Source organism: Myiozetetes cayanensis, unplaced genomic scaffold (genome assembly GCF_022539395.1).
Source record: "Myiozetetes cayanensis isolate MyiCay16 unplaced genomic scaffold, myiCay2020 scf1, whole genome shotgun sequence".
In the NCBI taxonomy this organism is placed as follows: Eukaryota; Metazoa; Chordata; class Aves; order Passeriformes; family Tyrannidae; genus Myiozetetes; species Myiozetetes cayanensis.
In genome coordinates this window covers 45,790,727-45,805,186 of record NW_026086604.1, presented here as the reverse complement: position 1 = coordinate 45,805,186, position 14,460 = coordinate 45,790,727, and the positions used below count along the sequence as shown (strand labels likewise).

Genomic DNA, 14,460 nt, shown 5'->3' with positions numbered 1-14,460 from the left:
GTATATGGGATTTTAATTTCATTTAAATAGATTGTTACTTTCATGGCTTGGTCTTTGAGAGGAAACAACGCTCAAGACCTTAAGGCTTCATTAGTTAAGAAACTAATGGGCTTGCACACACCAACCTTGTGCAGTCAGTGGCACTAAGGTGTGGAGCAGATGCCAAGCACTTCGTTCTTCCATAAATCCCAGTCCGTCATCAGCCCACATCTGAGTTTAGTTTAGAACGATCATCAGATTTCTGTCTCTTATGAGTAATGTTCCATGCCAACCACATTATTCAAGATAATGCCAGAAGCCTAGAGGAACAGTCTTACTGTGTTGAGGGAAGTTTTGGTGGTGTAGATATATCTGATAGTACTGTCTTAAGAAATTCCATCCTGCTGGAAGCAGCTGTTCTGCATACCTCTACAGCTCAGATTACACGAACAAGGATCGCTGTGGTATCTTTTTGAACACATCTTGAGATCTACAGAATGCCTCAGATAGATGGTCTACCTGGAGTTAGTTGGATTCTTGTTACTACCACACTCCAGGACTTTTTATTTGTCATGAGCCAAAAAGGAAGAACAATCTTTTCCTACAGGTGCAGCACACAGCATTATGATTGTTCAGAACATAGTATGTTTTTATTTTGTGCTACTTTATGTCCAGCACTCATCTTACAAGTCATTTCATTACTTTGGTATTCTGTTTTGAGTTTATGTTGCCAGGAACGGAGAAAAATATGCTGTATCTTTGTATATGTATATCTAACTTCCTTCCATTTTCTCATGTATTTTAGGATTCCAACAAATCTTGGGAATTTCTCCATATAAAGAGTTGTTTAAACTTTTAAGGAGAAAGTAGAGAAAACATTTTAAACCAGTATTATTGTGATTTTTAGAATTCTTATGAGACTGCAGTGGGTAACAGGAAGTTTTCTTTCTGTTGGGTTAAAATAAGTAGTGTGGATGCTGTTGGAGTTTGTGAATATTGTATCATTAACAATAGTGGTACAGTGTAACTCTCAATCAATTTAAATGTGCTCTTCAAATACAATCTTAAATTCACCTGTAAGAGCTTCTGTAAAAATTTCTCTGTCTTCATAATGTAATGTTGGTAATTACGTAGCACTGAATTTTAATTTTCATTCTCACATGAGGAGGATGTTTTGCTCGCTATACTGGATGGGTTTTAAAAACTTTATGTGGGTTTTTGTGAATCTTCAAGACCACTGACTGCAAGAATAGTTAAAATCTGAAGTTGAGTGAACAGGAAAAGGTCACATCAATATGGAACTGGTTAAATTTCAACTGTTGATAATCCATCAGGTTTGAACTATGCTGCTAGATTACAGGATAAGATGTTTGACACTTAGAGTAATACATCCTCTTTCAAGCATGCATTTCCAGAGTGGATTGTTTCCAGTAATGGAAACAAAATGCTGTTTCTATTTTTAGATTTAGTTCTTTATTCATACAAGAAAATGGTAAGAATTTTGATTGAGCCTTATTTCAGGCTTTTTTTGGTGAAATTTTTTTTTTACTATTATATAGTTGCACCAAAAAAGCAGTTATTTTTAGTGCTTATTAAAGTTTTAACATTCCTTTTGAAGGAACAATTGTGTTGTGTTTTTTTTTTTTTTTAATGAAAGAAATTCAGCTTAAAATCTATCCAATAAGCTTTTTTTCAAAAATTAAGACACTTTTTTTTTTCTCAAGAATAAATGGCTGAAGAAACACATTGCTCTGAATTTAATCTGCCTTTTTTTACAGGGTAGGTCTTAGGTTGCAATCAAGATTTAAATTAGTGAAATGCCATCTTAGAATATGTGATTAAAATTGGCTATAATAGTTGTTTTTCTAGGTATTATGTCTGCAAGGTTACTCTTTTCGCTTCAGCAAGGATATATTTTCTAAGCAAGTGGTTAATTTGCTTCTGTTGTTGCCTCATCAGATTTGGAGGGAGACCATTCATCAGCTTGGTCAGTATTTAATTGTAGTGGAAGTTTGGATTTTCAGGATGCTCTTCTACATCCTTGATCCAGGTCAAAACCAAGTCATAGGCACTCACGTGAAGTCAGAAGCAGGACAGGTGATGGTGTTGGTGACTGTTTTTTTGGTGATACGTTGTCATTAATTAAAATTAGTTTAATTTTTATCAAAGACCTATCCCTTTCCCCTTCCTGAATGTAGAACCTGAGCAGTATTTCAAACTGTGAGATGTAAGGAGAGCTGCATGTGAATTGAAGGTTATCAAATGCAGTAGTAATGTGATGTTTCTGTGCTTTTTTTTAAACTTCCCCTTTGTGATTTGCGTGGAAATAGGCAAAGAGTGGTGCTGGGAGGCAGTTCCTTAAGCACTGGCAGAGTTACAGAGTTCCTCATATAAAACCCATATCAGAGAGTATTTCAGTTTCACATGCATTGAGTAGTCATAGGCTTAAGCAAATTCCACGGTTGGCTAGCAGATGTGGCATACAGGTGTTTGACAGGTGCCCCGTGTTGATTCGACTGTTGTGTGCCTTCATTTTGGCCACTTTCTTTAGGTGCGTATGAAAAATTATAGTCCAGAGTGACACTGATGTGTAAGTGGGCTTGTCTCGGATTTCTTCAGCAGTATGGAAGTAGTGTGGAAGTGGAATTCACTGCGATATTTTACTCACTCTTTTGAGAAGGTATCACTTCTTGTGAGAGATGAGGTGAGAATGGCTGTGTCAGCACTTTGAGTAGCATCTGAGTAGAAGAATATGACTGTATGACAAGCTGAGGCAGATGTCGTCTGCTTTTTTGGAGAGTAGGTAGAATTGTTGTAATGATTCCATGACATGACTACAAGCAGTGGAGCCCTGGAGAAGCCACTGCTTTGTCTACATGTTTCCTTCGTTTCCTCTTGAGATTTCTGATTTAATCATTTGTCTTAATTAAATCTGTGTCACTCAAAACATAGGCTGTTATCTTGTTAACATGCACATAAGGATGGGACTCCTAAATACCTTAAAATATAAGGGAAGAAGGACTATTCATAGGTAGGCAGTTGCCTGCTCAGTGCAAACCTGGTTTGAACAAATCAGTGCCCCTTTAGAGATTCAGCTAAGTTAAAACAAGAATATGGAATTTAGGAATTTCAAAAGTATTATGCTTTCCTGGAAGTATACCAGTCTTTACCCTGAATAGCCATACTGGATGACATGTAATGTCCATATGGCCAGTATCCCTCTTGGTGGACCCAGTTGGTGTGACAGCTATTGAACTGTTCCTAGCTGGCACCTGAATAGGCCAGGCATGCCAAAAGATGCTGCTCCCAGTTTGTGGTTGAGAGCTTGTATGCACTTGTGGCTTGCAGTGTAATAACATTTGCAAAGTATTAGCTTCAGGGTTATAACATTTGTGAGGTTTGTGCAAAGATAAACTGCTTGGGTGTATTTGATGTGAGGACTCTGGCATCAGGTACTTAACAAACCTTTGACTGTCACTCTCCCATCAAAGTGAGAATCTCCTGCCAGCAGATAATTATCCAGTGAGCTTGTTGAGGGGGAAATTCCAGTGCAGCTTCACTTGAATATTGACTGTACCTCAGTATTGATTCACTTTTATTGGCAGCTGCTATCCATGTTGTGGTTGTTTAAATTTTAAATGACCTTTAGAATCAATCTGTTTGTTTTTTGTTTTTTTTTTTTTTTGTGTTAGAGATAGTTATTACTGATGTTCTGAGTTTTAAGACTCTGGATTATACCAAGAGGCTTACAGTAAGACGTCTTTTCTTGTCAAATCCGTTTTTGCTCTAATGTTTGGGAGGTTTCTGTTTCTGTGGTCTATCTCTGTGATACACAGTGAGCACCTTGGTCTTGGGAACCTTGAGCTGATGAAGCTCTTTGAGCTGTTTCAGACATCGAATGAGCTACCGATCATAAGAATCTCTCCTGTGTTATTTGATACCCACAAAACTCTAGCATGGCTCGCTTCTTCTACTTGGAAAGTCTGTCAAGTGGCAAAAATTATCTGGAGATATTCTTAAAATGAGGAACTGGTTTCTGAGATTACTGTAAACACAAGCAATGGAGTCTCAGTGTTAAGGTTCTGTGCATTTTCTCTTGCATAATTTTTATATTCCTTGACTACAAGCACAATTATGTGATTAACCGATGTACCAGGATTCTGCAGAAGTATCTTAGTTCAATGATGTGTTGAGATGCTAACTTTTCAAGGTTAAATACTATACACTTAACACACCCAGGCAGTCATCTGCACAACAGACCTGTTCTGAAATGTAGGAGATGGCATTCAACACAGTCCTGTTGCAGCGGTCTCATACTCAAGCACGTTGCCAGGTGAGCTAGCCAGCTGAGAATCTGTCCTCTTATTTTAATGTGAATGAAGCTTTACAGGGAGAATAGCCTTCTCCCTGTACACTAAAGAAAAGGTGTTTATTTGCATTAGTTTTGTTATTATGGTACTCATATAGAGTTTGAAAAAGCTCCTGACAAGATCTATATATATTCTGTTACCAGCTCTTCCATGTTGCCTATGTCCTTATCAAGTTTGCAAATTCTCCTCGTCCAGATCTGTGGGTCTTAGAAAGATCAGTGGACTTTGGAAGAACTTACAGTCCCTGGCAATATTTTGCTTGTAAGTATAAATCCCTTTGTCGCTGCCCTTTTGTTGGCTGGTTTCTTTAATCATTCACTCAATAGCAGCAAATCTGACTATGGGGTTTGCTGAAGATTTCAACTGCAGAGAAGACAAAGAATGTTAAATACATTTCTTCTTAATTAGCTACAATAGATTAATGATAAAACTGTATGAGTATGATATTTTGAACGTGTAACTCAGCATGTGAATTTTTTTCGCTCTCTTGGGAATTCTTGATTTGTTTTGTTTGTCTTGTTTTTGGGTATGTCAGAACTGCAGGGTCCATGGGACCCTGAAGTTTCTTGCAAAAATCAAAATGAAATACAAGTGCAAAATTTTGGAGTACCTACATAACTTTTTTGTTGTGATGGTATGAGAAATACAGGACCATGTCTTGTCAGGCACCATTGAATTGCTTGGGAAGAGAAATGATTGTTTTTAGGAATTTCTGATTTTCTGTGCTGAGCTACACAATCACTGTTATTATTCTGCTATGGGATAGAATTTACCTGAAAGCACAGGGGATTCTTCTTTGTTAATTTGAAATAGAACAATAGTGTTTATTTTCACATATAAGATTAATTTTATTCTTGCTTGACTAGACTCAAAAGCAGATTGCTGGGAGCGCTTTGGAAAGGAAGCTAATCTTCCAGTGAGGGGGACAGCGATGTCCTTTGCACCACAGAGTACTCTCGCATTCTGCCTCTTGAAAACGGAGAGGTAAGTGCTTTTAGGAAGGTAATGTGTAATGCTGGAAGCAAACAGCACTGGTTTTGGAAGTTTGCTGGAAGTAATTTTTCAGCTGTGACTGCTTGAATTTACATTAGTAAGTCCATAACCACAGTGAGATTTTGGGAAGGTGACCTGACTCCTCCTAAATGTCACCATTCCCTGTAGGGGTAGGGGCTCCTCAGAGCAACCCGTGTTGATATTTATCATGATTTAGGTACCTCACTATAGCTGTATGCTTTTGAAGGTGTTGACTGCATTTTCTGAACACTTCAATGTGCATGACAGAACTTAGTGCACCTAAATTGCTCATGTGAGTAAAGGCTGTAGAAACAGATGTTTACCGTTGAAGAATAAGTAGCTGTTTAAAAAAAGAATGCATAAAAATTATGCATGTTTCTAATATAATAACGTGTTTGGAAAAAGTTGCTCTGATTTTTGCCATTGTTCCTTGCTGAGCAGAACTGTGGTTTGTATTATTTGAATGAATGTTAAACTCTTGGTTGTGCTGATAGCTTCTCCTGGCGTTCTCCTTTTACTCCTGATGTGGTTAGTTTGTTTACATATCTGTAAAATTTTCCTAATATGATATGGTAAAGGATACTTTCTACAGAAGAACATTGCTAGTGCCATCTCCTATTATATGCTCTATGACTGTTTCTGAAGGAATTGTGCTGCAACTGGCACAGTCATCATTCCCCTGTTACGTGCCTTAGAGTACAGGAGCCATTTGTAAGTAGAAATCTGTTATCTGGATGGTTATAAATAAATGAAAGTCTTTTACTAAGCCCTGTACGTACACACTAGATTGTTCATTCAATAGAGATTCGTGATTGCTAGGCTGCTGGCAGCTGTTTCTTTAAAAAATAAAAAAGTACTGGAGCCGTTGTTTTGGAAGTCAGACAAACCTGCTTTCATGGGAGGGGGTTTTCTAAAGCAACACTCTGTACTTTCTTCCTAAAGACCATTAATACGCTCACAGGCACTGGACCTGGTAACAATAATATTTTCCAGGAATGTTTGTGCCTTAACCCAAAAATAAATGTGCTTTGGGAAGGAGCCAAAACCTGCTGTTTTTACTCAGGCAAAACTCCCATTGACACTGTCAACTGTTAAAACAACTATTTGCAACTATTGCTATTGTTTTTTCCTATTAAGACATGTACTTTTGGCGTGTAATACCTATTGTTTCCAAAACAGAGAGAGGCACGTTTTTTCCCTTTTTTTCCAGTGTACCATATGGATAGTAAGAATTCAGGAGGGTCCAAGACTAACAACACTATTTTTCCCAATATCCTGGCTTCAACCTGAAATGCCTAGTTGTTACAGCAAATATGTTCAGAAACAATAGTTGGTTTTTGGATTCTTTTATTTATCTTGCTTTGTACCACCGTTGGCACCTGGAGTTGATATATTTTAACAAAAATGTGCTAACTTCTTTGTTAGATTGTAGTATCTTTGGTGAATGGCCGCCCTGGAGCAGAAAACTTCACTTACTCCCCGAGTCTTCGAGAATTCACGAAAGCAACGAACATCCGCCTTCGTTTTCTCAGAACTAATACTCTTCTTGGACACTTGATATCCAAAGCTCAACGGGACCCCACTGTAACCCGCAGAGTAAGTACTGTTTTAACTGTAGATGTGTATACTCAACAATCATACTAAAGCATGTTAGAGACCATAAAACGGTCTGAATGTTTTAAGTTTGCAACATGCCTTTAAATCCCCATATTTTCCTCCAGGTTCATTTGAGACAAGGAGGTAACTAGGTGAGCACAGATTTATGGAGGGGAAGTAATGATTAATGGTTTTGTAACAGGCCGTCTTCATTCCCTGCTTTCTAATAGGGAAGGAAGTTTGGTGCATCATGGGAGCTATAAAGAGCCAAAGCAGAAATACTCTAAACTATCTCACATAGAACTGAGGAACCAAATCTCTTCAACTTTATTTGAAACTGCTTCCTGTTATTTGTATCCAAAGAAAATTTTTCTGAAAACGGTACCTGAGTTTCTGAAGGAGCCGGAATCAGAGGCTGTACTTGAAAGTTACTGTCCTTCCACAAACTGTTTTTTCTGTGCCTTTTGGGCTATGTAAGAGCTTGAAGGCTGAAGTCCTACTCTCATTCAGTGGGGAAATGTAAGGAAATTCAGCTTCCTCAAGGGAACACCAGACAGAAATTCAGATACTTACAGAGATTGAAGACTTCATATTGTATTGCTATTTTTAACCTTTTCATTTAAAATGAATATTTGGTAACAATGGGAGGAAACCCTGGGGTGAGGCACTGCACAAATGCGTGTGAGGGTTTCAACACTGAAAAACATAAAGCTATTCCAGTTATTTGATAGCAGTTCCATTAATTGCCTTTATTGTCTTAAGTAAACTTTAAGATGTTGCTCACAGGCAGATGTAAATGCACTATTTAGTTTACTTGGCGAGCAGCACAGCTTTAGTATGAAGAACTTCTGATGTTATTCTAGCCACAGGGTGTAGGATAGATGAATGAAATACCAAGTGTTTTATTAAATTGCTAAAAGAGAGTGCAGTTTTTTATTGTAGAGACCTTTCAAGTCTATGAAATAGTTAATAGTCTTAAAAAAATCTTTGTGTTAAACTTACTACAGAAACAGATGAAAACTTAGGGATACTAAGCAAGTTTGCAGATGACACAAAATTGGGAGGAGCTGTTGACTCCATCAAAGGCATAGGGATGAGATACAAAGTGGTTCAACTTCAGGTCACAGTTTCAAATCCATCTTGAGCCATGAGTGATTTTGACCAAGCTGGTGATTTTGGTCTTTTTCTAGTGTTTAGTGATAGTTTTTGACTGAATGGGGAAACTACACTGCCCATACCACCATATCCTGTTTGTTGATCAGACCACAGTCTCATGGAATGATGTGTTGACAGTAATTTACATCTCCATCCTCAAGCTGATTTGAAACAGGCTTTGGCTTTGGGTACTGGTGACTGTGTAGCTGCTGGGGAATGGAGAGCTTCAGCGACATGTGTTGGTTGTGAACTGCACAGGCCTGCTCCTTTTAGGTACCCCATGGGTATTTGATTTGCTGGATGTCTCAATACTGAGACATCACCATCAACAGAAGGTTGATTATTGGCTACCTGATTTGGCTTTTTGTAAAGTTGTGCCTTTAAAGTTCTAATAAGCAAGATTTAACAACCTAATGTTGGTATTCCTGACATAATACAAGTAAGGAAAGACGTATACATACTTTTTGTGCTCGTTCCACAGTATTACTACAGTATAAAGGACATCAGTATTGGTGGTCGATGTGTTTGCCATGGCCATGCTGAAGAATGTAAGGCAAGGAGAGCTGAAAACCAATACCAGTAAGTAAATGGAGCATAACATGGATTTGATAAAAACAGTGCATAAATGTTTTCAAATTATCTTCTGTTATTCTAGAATGATACAGTCCTGCAGGGATTTTTTCCATTACATTAAAAAAAGATAGAATCTGCTAATGGTTGACAAGAAAACATGTCAAGAGGGAATTATATTTAATGGGAAATATAATAATAAAAAGTCTTTACTTGAATTTTTCTTCTTAATTGAAATAGAAGCTTGGCAGATTGAATAATTTCTTAGAAACCCTTTGTTCTTTTTGGAAAACATGAATTGATATCACCTCTTACAGCAGGAAGTTCAACTCAAGAACAAAGTCAGTGAACTTCATAGAGGTATTGAGCATTATAACTGAGCTCAGCTAAGATTTCAGTCGTTACTAGAAAAAAAATTATTCCCTTTCCTTGTCAAGTTTGTGATCTCCACATCCATTTCACAAAGAGTTAGATCAGACTCTTTGGCTCACCTGCTATAACTGAAGTGACTGAATAGTCAGGCTATCTAAAACATATTTTAAAAACCTGTTTTAAACCAGCTGTTGCTCTTATCCTTGGCATCATTGAAACAATCTTGTATCAGGGCAATGCAATATTTGCTGTGGTGTTTTAATGAAGAGTAAGTGGAGAGATGGGTGCCTCTCTTCCAGATGTCTATACTAGAGAAAGTAAGTACCGAAGTTGTAAAATCTACAGGAATAGGATGGTTATACTTGAAAATTTTATTGCCCCTTTACTATTAGACTACATAGATGAGAGGCCTCTCTAGTCTTGAGGTCTTTGTTCGTCCTGGGATTTAGTTGCTATGCATGGTAGTAAGACCTAGCCCATAATTAAATCCCACTCTTTACATAGGTTATTCAGCTAAATTTAAAAAAATAAATTTCTTGATGAATAGTGTGCACTATTTTTAAAATAATGGGTGAAGTTATGATCTTGGTTTGTTAAAAACACTGATAAAATCATTGTAAACAAAACATAATGAAAAAATTATGAAAGAGTGCCTATAAAGCTGATAAATATTTTGATTTACTGTGGGTCAACAAGTCTAAACCTTGGAATGAAGCTGAAATAGGATACATCCTAAATTGTTATATGTCATCTTTATTTAATATGCTAGAATAGTTTCATAATCCAGTCTATTAAATCCAAATGTAAATGTTGTCTGTAAGTAGTCTGTGCTAATAATCTCATAATTACATGGTTAAAGTAGTCAATCATGAAGAATTTTATGGAAGTTCCAAAATGTTCCACTATTACTGATTGACCTCTTTACATGTGAACTTATATCCTGCCCTTTTCCCACTTACGTGTAAGTCTTGGACTGCAGTAAAATTGAGAAAAATAATAATTTTTATTTTAAAAAATTAAGGAGAAAGGTTGAAATTCAGCTTCATTAGGAGCCTTTCTCATCTGTAGGTTTCAGTGTGAATGTCAGCATAACACTTGTGGGGAAACCTGTGATCACTGCTGCCCTGGATATAATCAGAAACAATGGCAACCTGCAACAGCTGGGAGCACAAACATATGTGAACGTGAGTAGCTGAAAAGATGGTTGGTTAAAAGAGATATTGACAAGAGGGTGGGAATCAGCTGCAGCACACACCTTCGTTGAACATAACTAGCACGCTTCGTGTTTTAACACCTTTTTTTCTTTACGGAGGAAATTCTTTCCATGCAGCAATGAGATATAGATGATGCAGTGAATATTATTTATGTTCTGCTTCCTTACTAAACAGCTAAAATCCTGATTTGAGTAAAAATACGACATGAGAAAAGTGGAAGCCTTCTTGTAGTGCATTGAGTCAGTATCTCTCCCCAGTCACAGCTGTCTGCTGATGGACTGTGGATTCCCCCAGAAGAGCAGAGACTAGAGGCATCTTGGTGTTCAGATTGCAGAGAGATTGCTCAAGGCTGCCACTGCTTGAGACGCCCTCCCTTCTCATGCTGACAGTTGTCCCTCACTGAGTGTATGCCAGTGGGCACAAAGGTGTTCCTGGTGGGAGTCCTGGTGATCCCACACTTGCAGTTGGGATTTTGGAGTGTGCTAGCTCGACAAAGTAGCCAAGCTGGAGAAGGCCACTCATTTACCTTTCTCCCAATTCTCCTTGTTTCATTCTTTTGTTAAAGAAAGCAACGACACAGACTCTCTTTTGGTGATGGCTATGTACTGTCACACAGATGTGTTTTGCATCCCTCTGGCCAGAAACCAGGTAGTGTGTGGTACAGAAAATGTTGCAACCTTTGTGCACAGCCATTTCCTTTGTGTCTGGCCCAATCTGTATTTCTCGTCTGCCTTTCCTGAGAGCAGCATAGCCAGTGGGTACAAACTGTTAACAGGAGAACTTTATTTGAAAGCCAAAGAGATGTACCTATATAATTAGTTTGAGGAATAAAGAGGTGACTTATTTAATGAAAACTGCAGTATTACGACTTGGGAGGGGGAAGAGAGGTTGTGTTTGATTAAAATGTTTGATAGGAGTTAGGCATGTTGGGACACAGTTTTTGAACAATATTTGAAACCTCATTCAAGTTCCCCTCTTTGAAAGGAAAATATTTTCTGCCAGAAAAGAGATAGACAAAGAGCATAAATAATGTCACGTTTTTTAAAGAATGAGTTTAAAGAATATCATCTACAAGGTTCTGAGCCAAAACAACTTTGTTTCTAGCTGCCTCTGAAAAAAATAACCTTTTTAGTATGGATTGCTCCTAGCGGTTTGAGGTGATTTGTTGAGAGCATTTGCCAGGTGCAGACCTCTTTTGCTGGCAGCCATTAGTGAGGGAATTAAAGCAACCCCATTGCTTTCCAGAAGCTTGAGATTCCTTGAGAGAAACCGAAAGAGGTTGGTGGGAGCTTGTAGGGATCAGCCCAACATTTTGTTACGAGTTTCCCTGTACTGTGTGGGACGGCAGATGGCCCAAAGTGGTGAAAACGTGTGATGAGGTAGAAGGAGTTTCTGTTGCCCTCTAAGAGAACATTACTATCACTATAATCAGAGGAAATAATTTCTCATTGCTGTTAGAAGACATGTGAGCTGTAGTTCAGAGACAGCTCGGCCCTAGAGGCATGGGAGCAATTATTTACATTGTAAAACATGAAATAATAGCATTATCAATTCAAAACTTGAGGAATTTCCTGGGAAGGTTTCTCTGGAGTGCTGAAGCAGCTGAAATTAAAAGCTCAAGTAGCATGCAGGTGCTTGGGGAAGCCTTTTTTGCTTCCTGCGTTCTTTCAGGAAAATTCCCATTTGTTCCTCTCCAGTGAGAAAAGATCAGATCAGAAAAATGAGGACATAGGATGAGTTTCTGGCAAAACCATGGCCATGCCCTTTGGTTTATTCTGTTTGATTGCTGTTATGTTTGGTTACTACTCTGAATTACATTATAGTTCTGGAAGACTTCAGTGAAGACAGGCAGAGCTTTACATGACTAATGGGAAGGGATTAGTTTTATCTAAGATGAGATACAAATAACTGATCTGTAGGAAATTAGATAAATTATTTTCTAGGTAAATCCATCACCCTTTACTCAAACACTGGACTGGCCCTGCAATTTATTTTGCCAGGCCTTTTTACCAAAGGTGAAAAAACAAAGTTTTTCAGGACTAAGTTCTCCCACCTTGATCTAAGGTGATTGGTGAAGTCCTGATGTCTGTACAAGGCAACAAGTGGATACATTAGTGGATTTTTCTCTGATGTTTTCAATAGGTGAACATCCTAGGGTGAAGCACTTGTGAGGCTGATGTGCCTGCAAGCAAAGCCTCATGGGTATCTCTTGATCTCTTCTGAGCAGTGCATTCTTAAGATCTATTACAAAGAGTTAAAAGTATAGCAGAACTTTGAGTTCAGCTGTTAGATTTGTTTAGCCTAGCAGGAGGGAAAAGGAAAGGAAAGGAGCTAGCCACAAACCACCCAAAGTAAAATTTATCACAGCTGAGACTACAGACAACTGTACACTGGGGAAATGGGTTATCTCAGTCACCCAGTTCTATCCTTTTCTAAATAGTAATAATAATATCAACATCAGCAACAACAGTATTGTTCCTGGTATTACTGTTCTTCATACCGTGCTTCTCTAAACCATATTTCTGGTATTCACAATTCTCAGGAAGTAGAATCAACCCATACTTAAAACATCTCCATTCAGAAGACAGCATCTGGGTAAATGCATAACCAAGCTTGCTGGTAGATTTGTATTTACAACTGAATATGAGAGTTCTTTGGTGTAGGTCTTTTTGTTTAAATATGTATACCTTATCTGTAGCTGTTTATTATAAATAAAGGTTTCGTGCACAGAACATCAGCCCAGATGTATTATTTTAGACATGAAAAAAATAAACATTTGAGCATGTTTTTGATAATTTTAAAAATCTTCTGTTACCATTCTTCTGGAGCTTCCTAGTTCTGCATTTATGCATAACTATATAGGTTTGAGATGGTACAACTGTTGCCTCCTCTGATAAGCCTAGCAGCACTTTTTCTTCATGACTACATGACTGTACTATGTTTCTGGTGTGAAAGTTCAGTTGTTGATAGGTAAATATGTGCATTTGAGTATACTCCAACATGCCTGAGTGTACCCATAAAAAAAAATAAAATCAAAGCTTCTTTTCCACTCTGCTTCGTTACTGAATTCCAACAACAAAAAGAAAGCTGACTTAGAATATTACTTTTTCAGCCTGCAATTGCCATGGACATGCCACCGATTGCTACTATGATGCTGATGTTGACCAGCGTCGAGAAAGCTTAAACATCCATGGGCATTATGAAGGTGGAGGAGTCTGCATTAACTGCCAGGTAAAAAGGTCATTTTGATCAGTTTAAATAAATGACAATTGAAGAAGGGCTGGTGGAGTGGAGCTGTCTCCACACCAATAGTTTTGGGGCTCACCAGTCTAGATAGGCCCATTTTTTTTGGTGTACTCAAAGCATGGGAAAAGGTGTGTGAAAATAGTTTACATTGTACAACAATACTTGTTGATGTGTAAAAGATACATACAAATTGAATTTATTGGCTCAGTCCTGTGTGATTCAAATAAAACCACACAATGTAACAATTCAGTCAACGATAAAAACATTTTCCTGCTTAACAGAAGGAAATAAAATTAACCAAATAACATGCCAGCTCAGGCCAGGTGCAGCAAAACACAGAGGGCTCTCCCTCATCAGCTGAAGTAAAGGAGGATATAGACAAGTTTCCAAGATGGAAACTTGCTGGTATTGGAAAAAGACAGAATCATTGAAGGGACCTCTGGAAGTCATCTAGACTAGTGCTTCATTCAAACCAAGGCTAGATGCAAAATTATATCTGGTTGCACTGAAAAATACCCAGTTACTTCTGAAAATTAGACAAAGGATGCACATTACACAGACCTTGGGTAATCTTTTATAGCAATTAATCATGCTCATGGTAAAGAGATTTTTGCTACTGTTCAGTAGGAATTTACCCAATTGCAGCTTGTGATAGTTGTTGGCTTTGGGGCTTTTGCTGTGCATGTGTGAGAAGAGTTGGTTCTGTCGTATGTGTAACTCCCTCTTTAGGTAGAGGAAAACTGTCATTACGCACCTCTATCCTCCTGGAACATCTCCAAATGGAGAACACATTCTTGGAAAGAGAAAGAATGTCTCTCATTTTGAGTAACTTGTCCTATTCCATCTAACTACTGTGAGGAAAGATCATAAAAGACTCTGATAAAGTTGATCTAATCTTGGACTTATCTCTGCTTTGGGTGAGACTGAACCACTTGACCTCCTGA

At 38.0% G+C, this 14,460-nt stretch overlaps 1 protein-coding gene across 1 annotated transcript in view; it reads left to right on the top strand.

Moving 5' to 3' along the window:
- The window catches only part of LAMA3 (laminin subunit alpha 3), a 110,767-nt gene that overhangs the window by 12,292 nt on the left and 84,015 nt on the right, over positions 1-14,460 (top strand). The window contains 7 exon segments of the mRNA XM_050317399.1: positions 4,493-4,610; positions 5,216-5,269; positions 5,272-5,333; positions 6,789-6,959; positions 8,596-8,693; positions 10,125-10,240; positions 13,383-13,501. Of these exon segments, the coding sequence (XP_050173356.1) occupies positions 4,493-4,610; positions 5,216-5,269; positions 5,272-5,333; positions 6,789-6,959; positions 8,596-8,693; positions 10,125-10,240; positions 13,383-13,501 (738 nt within the window).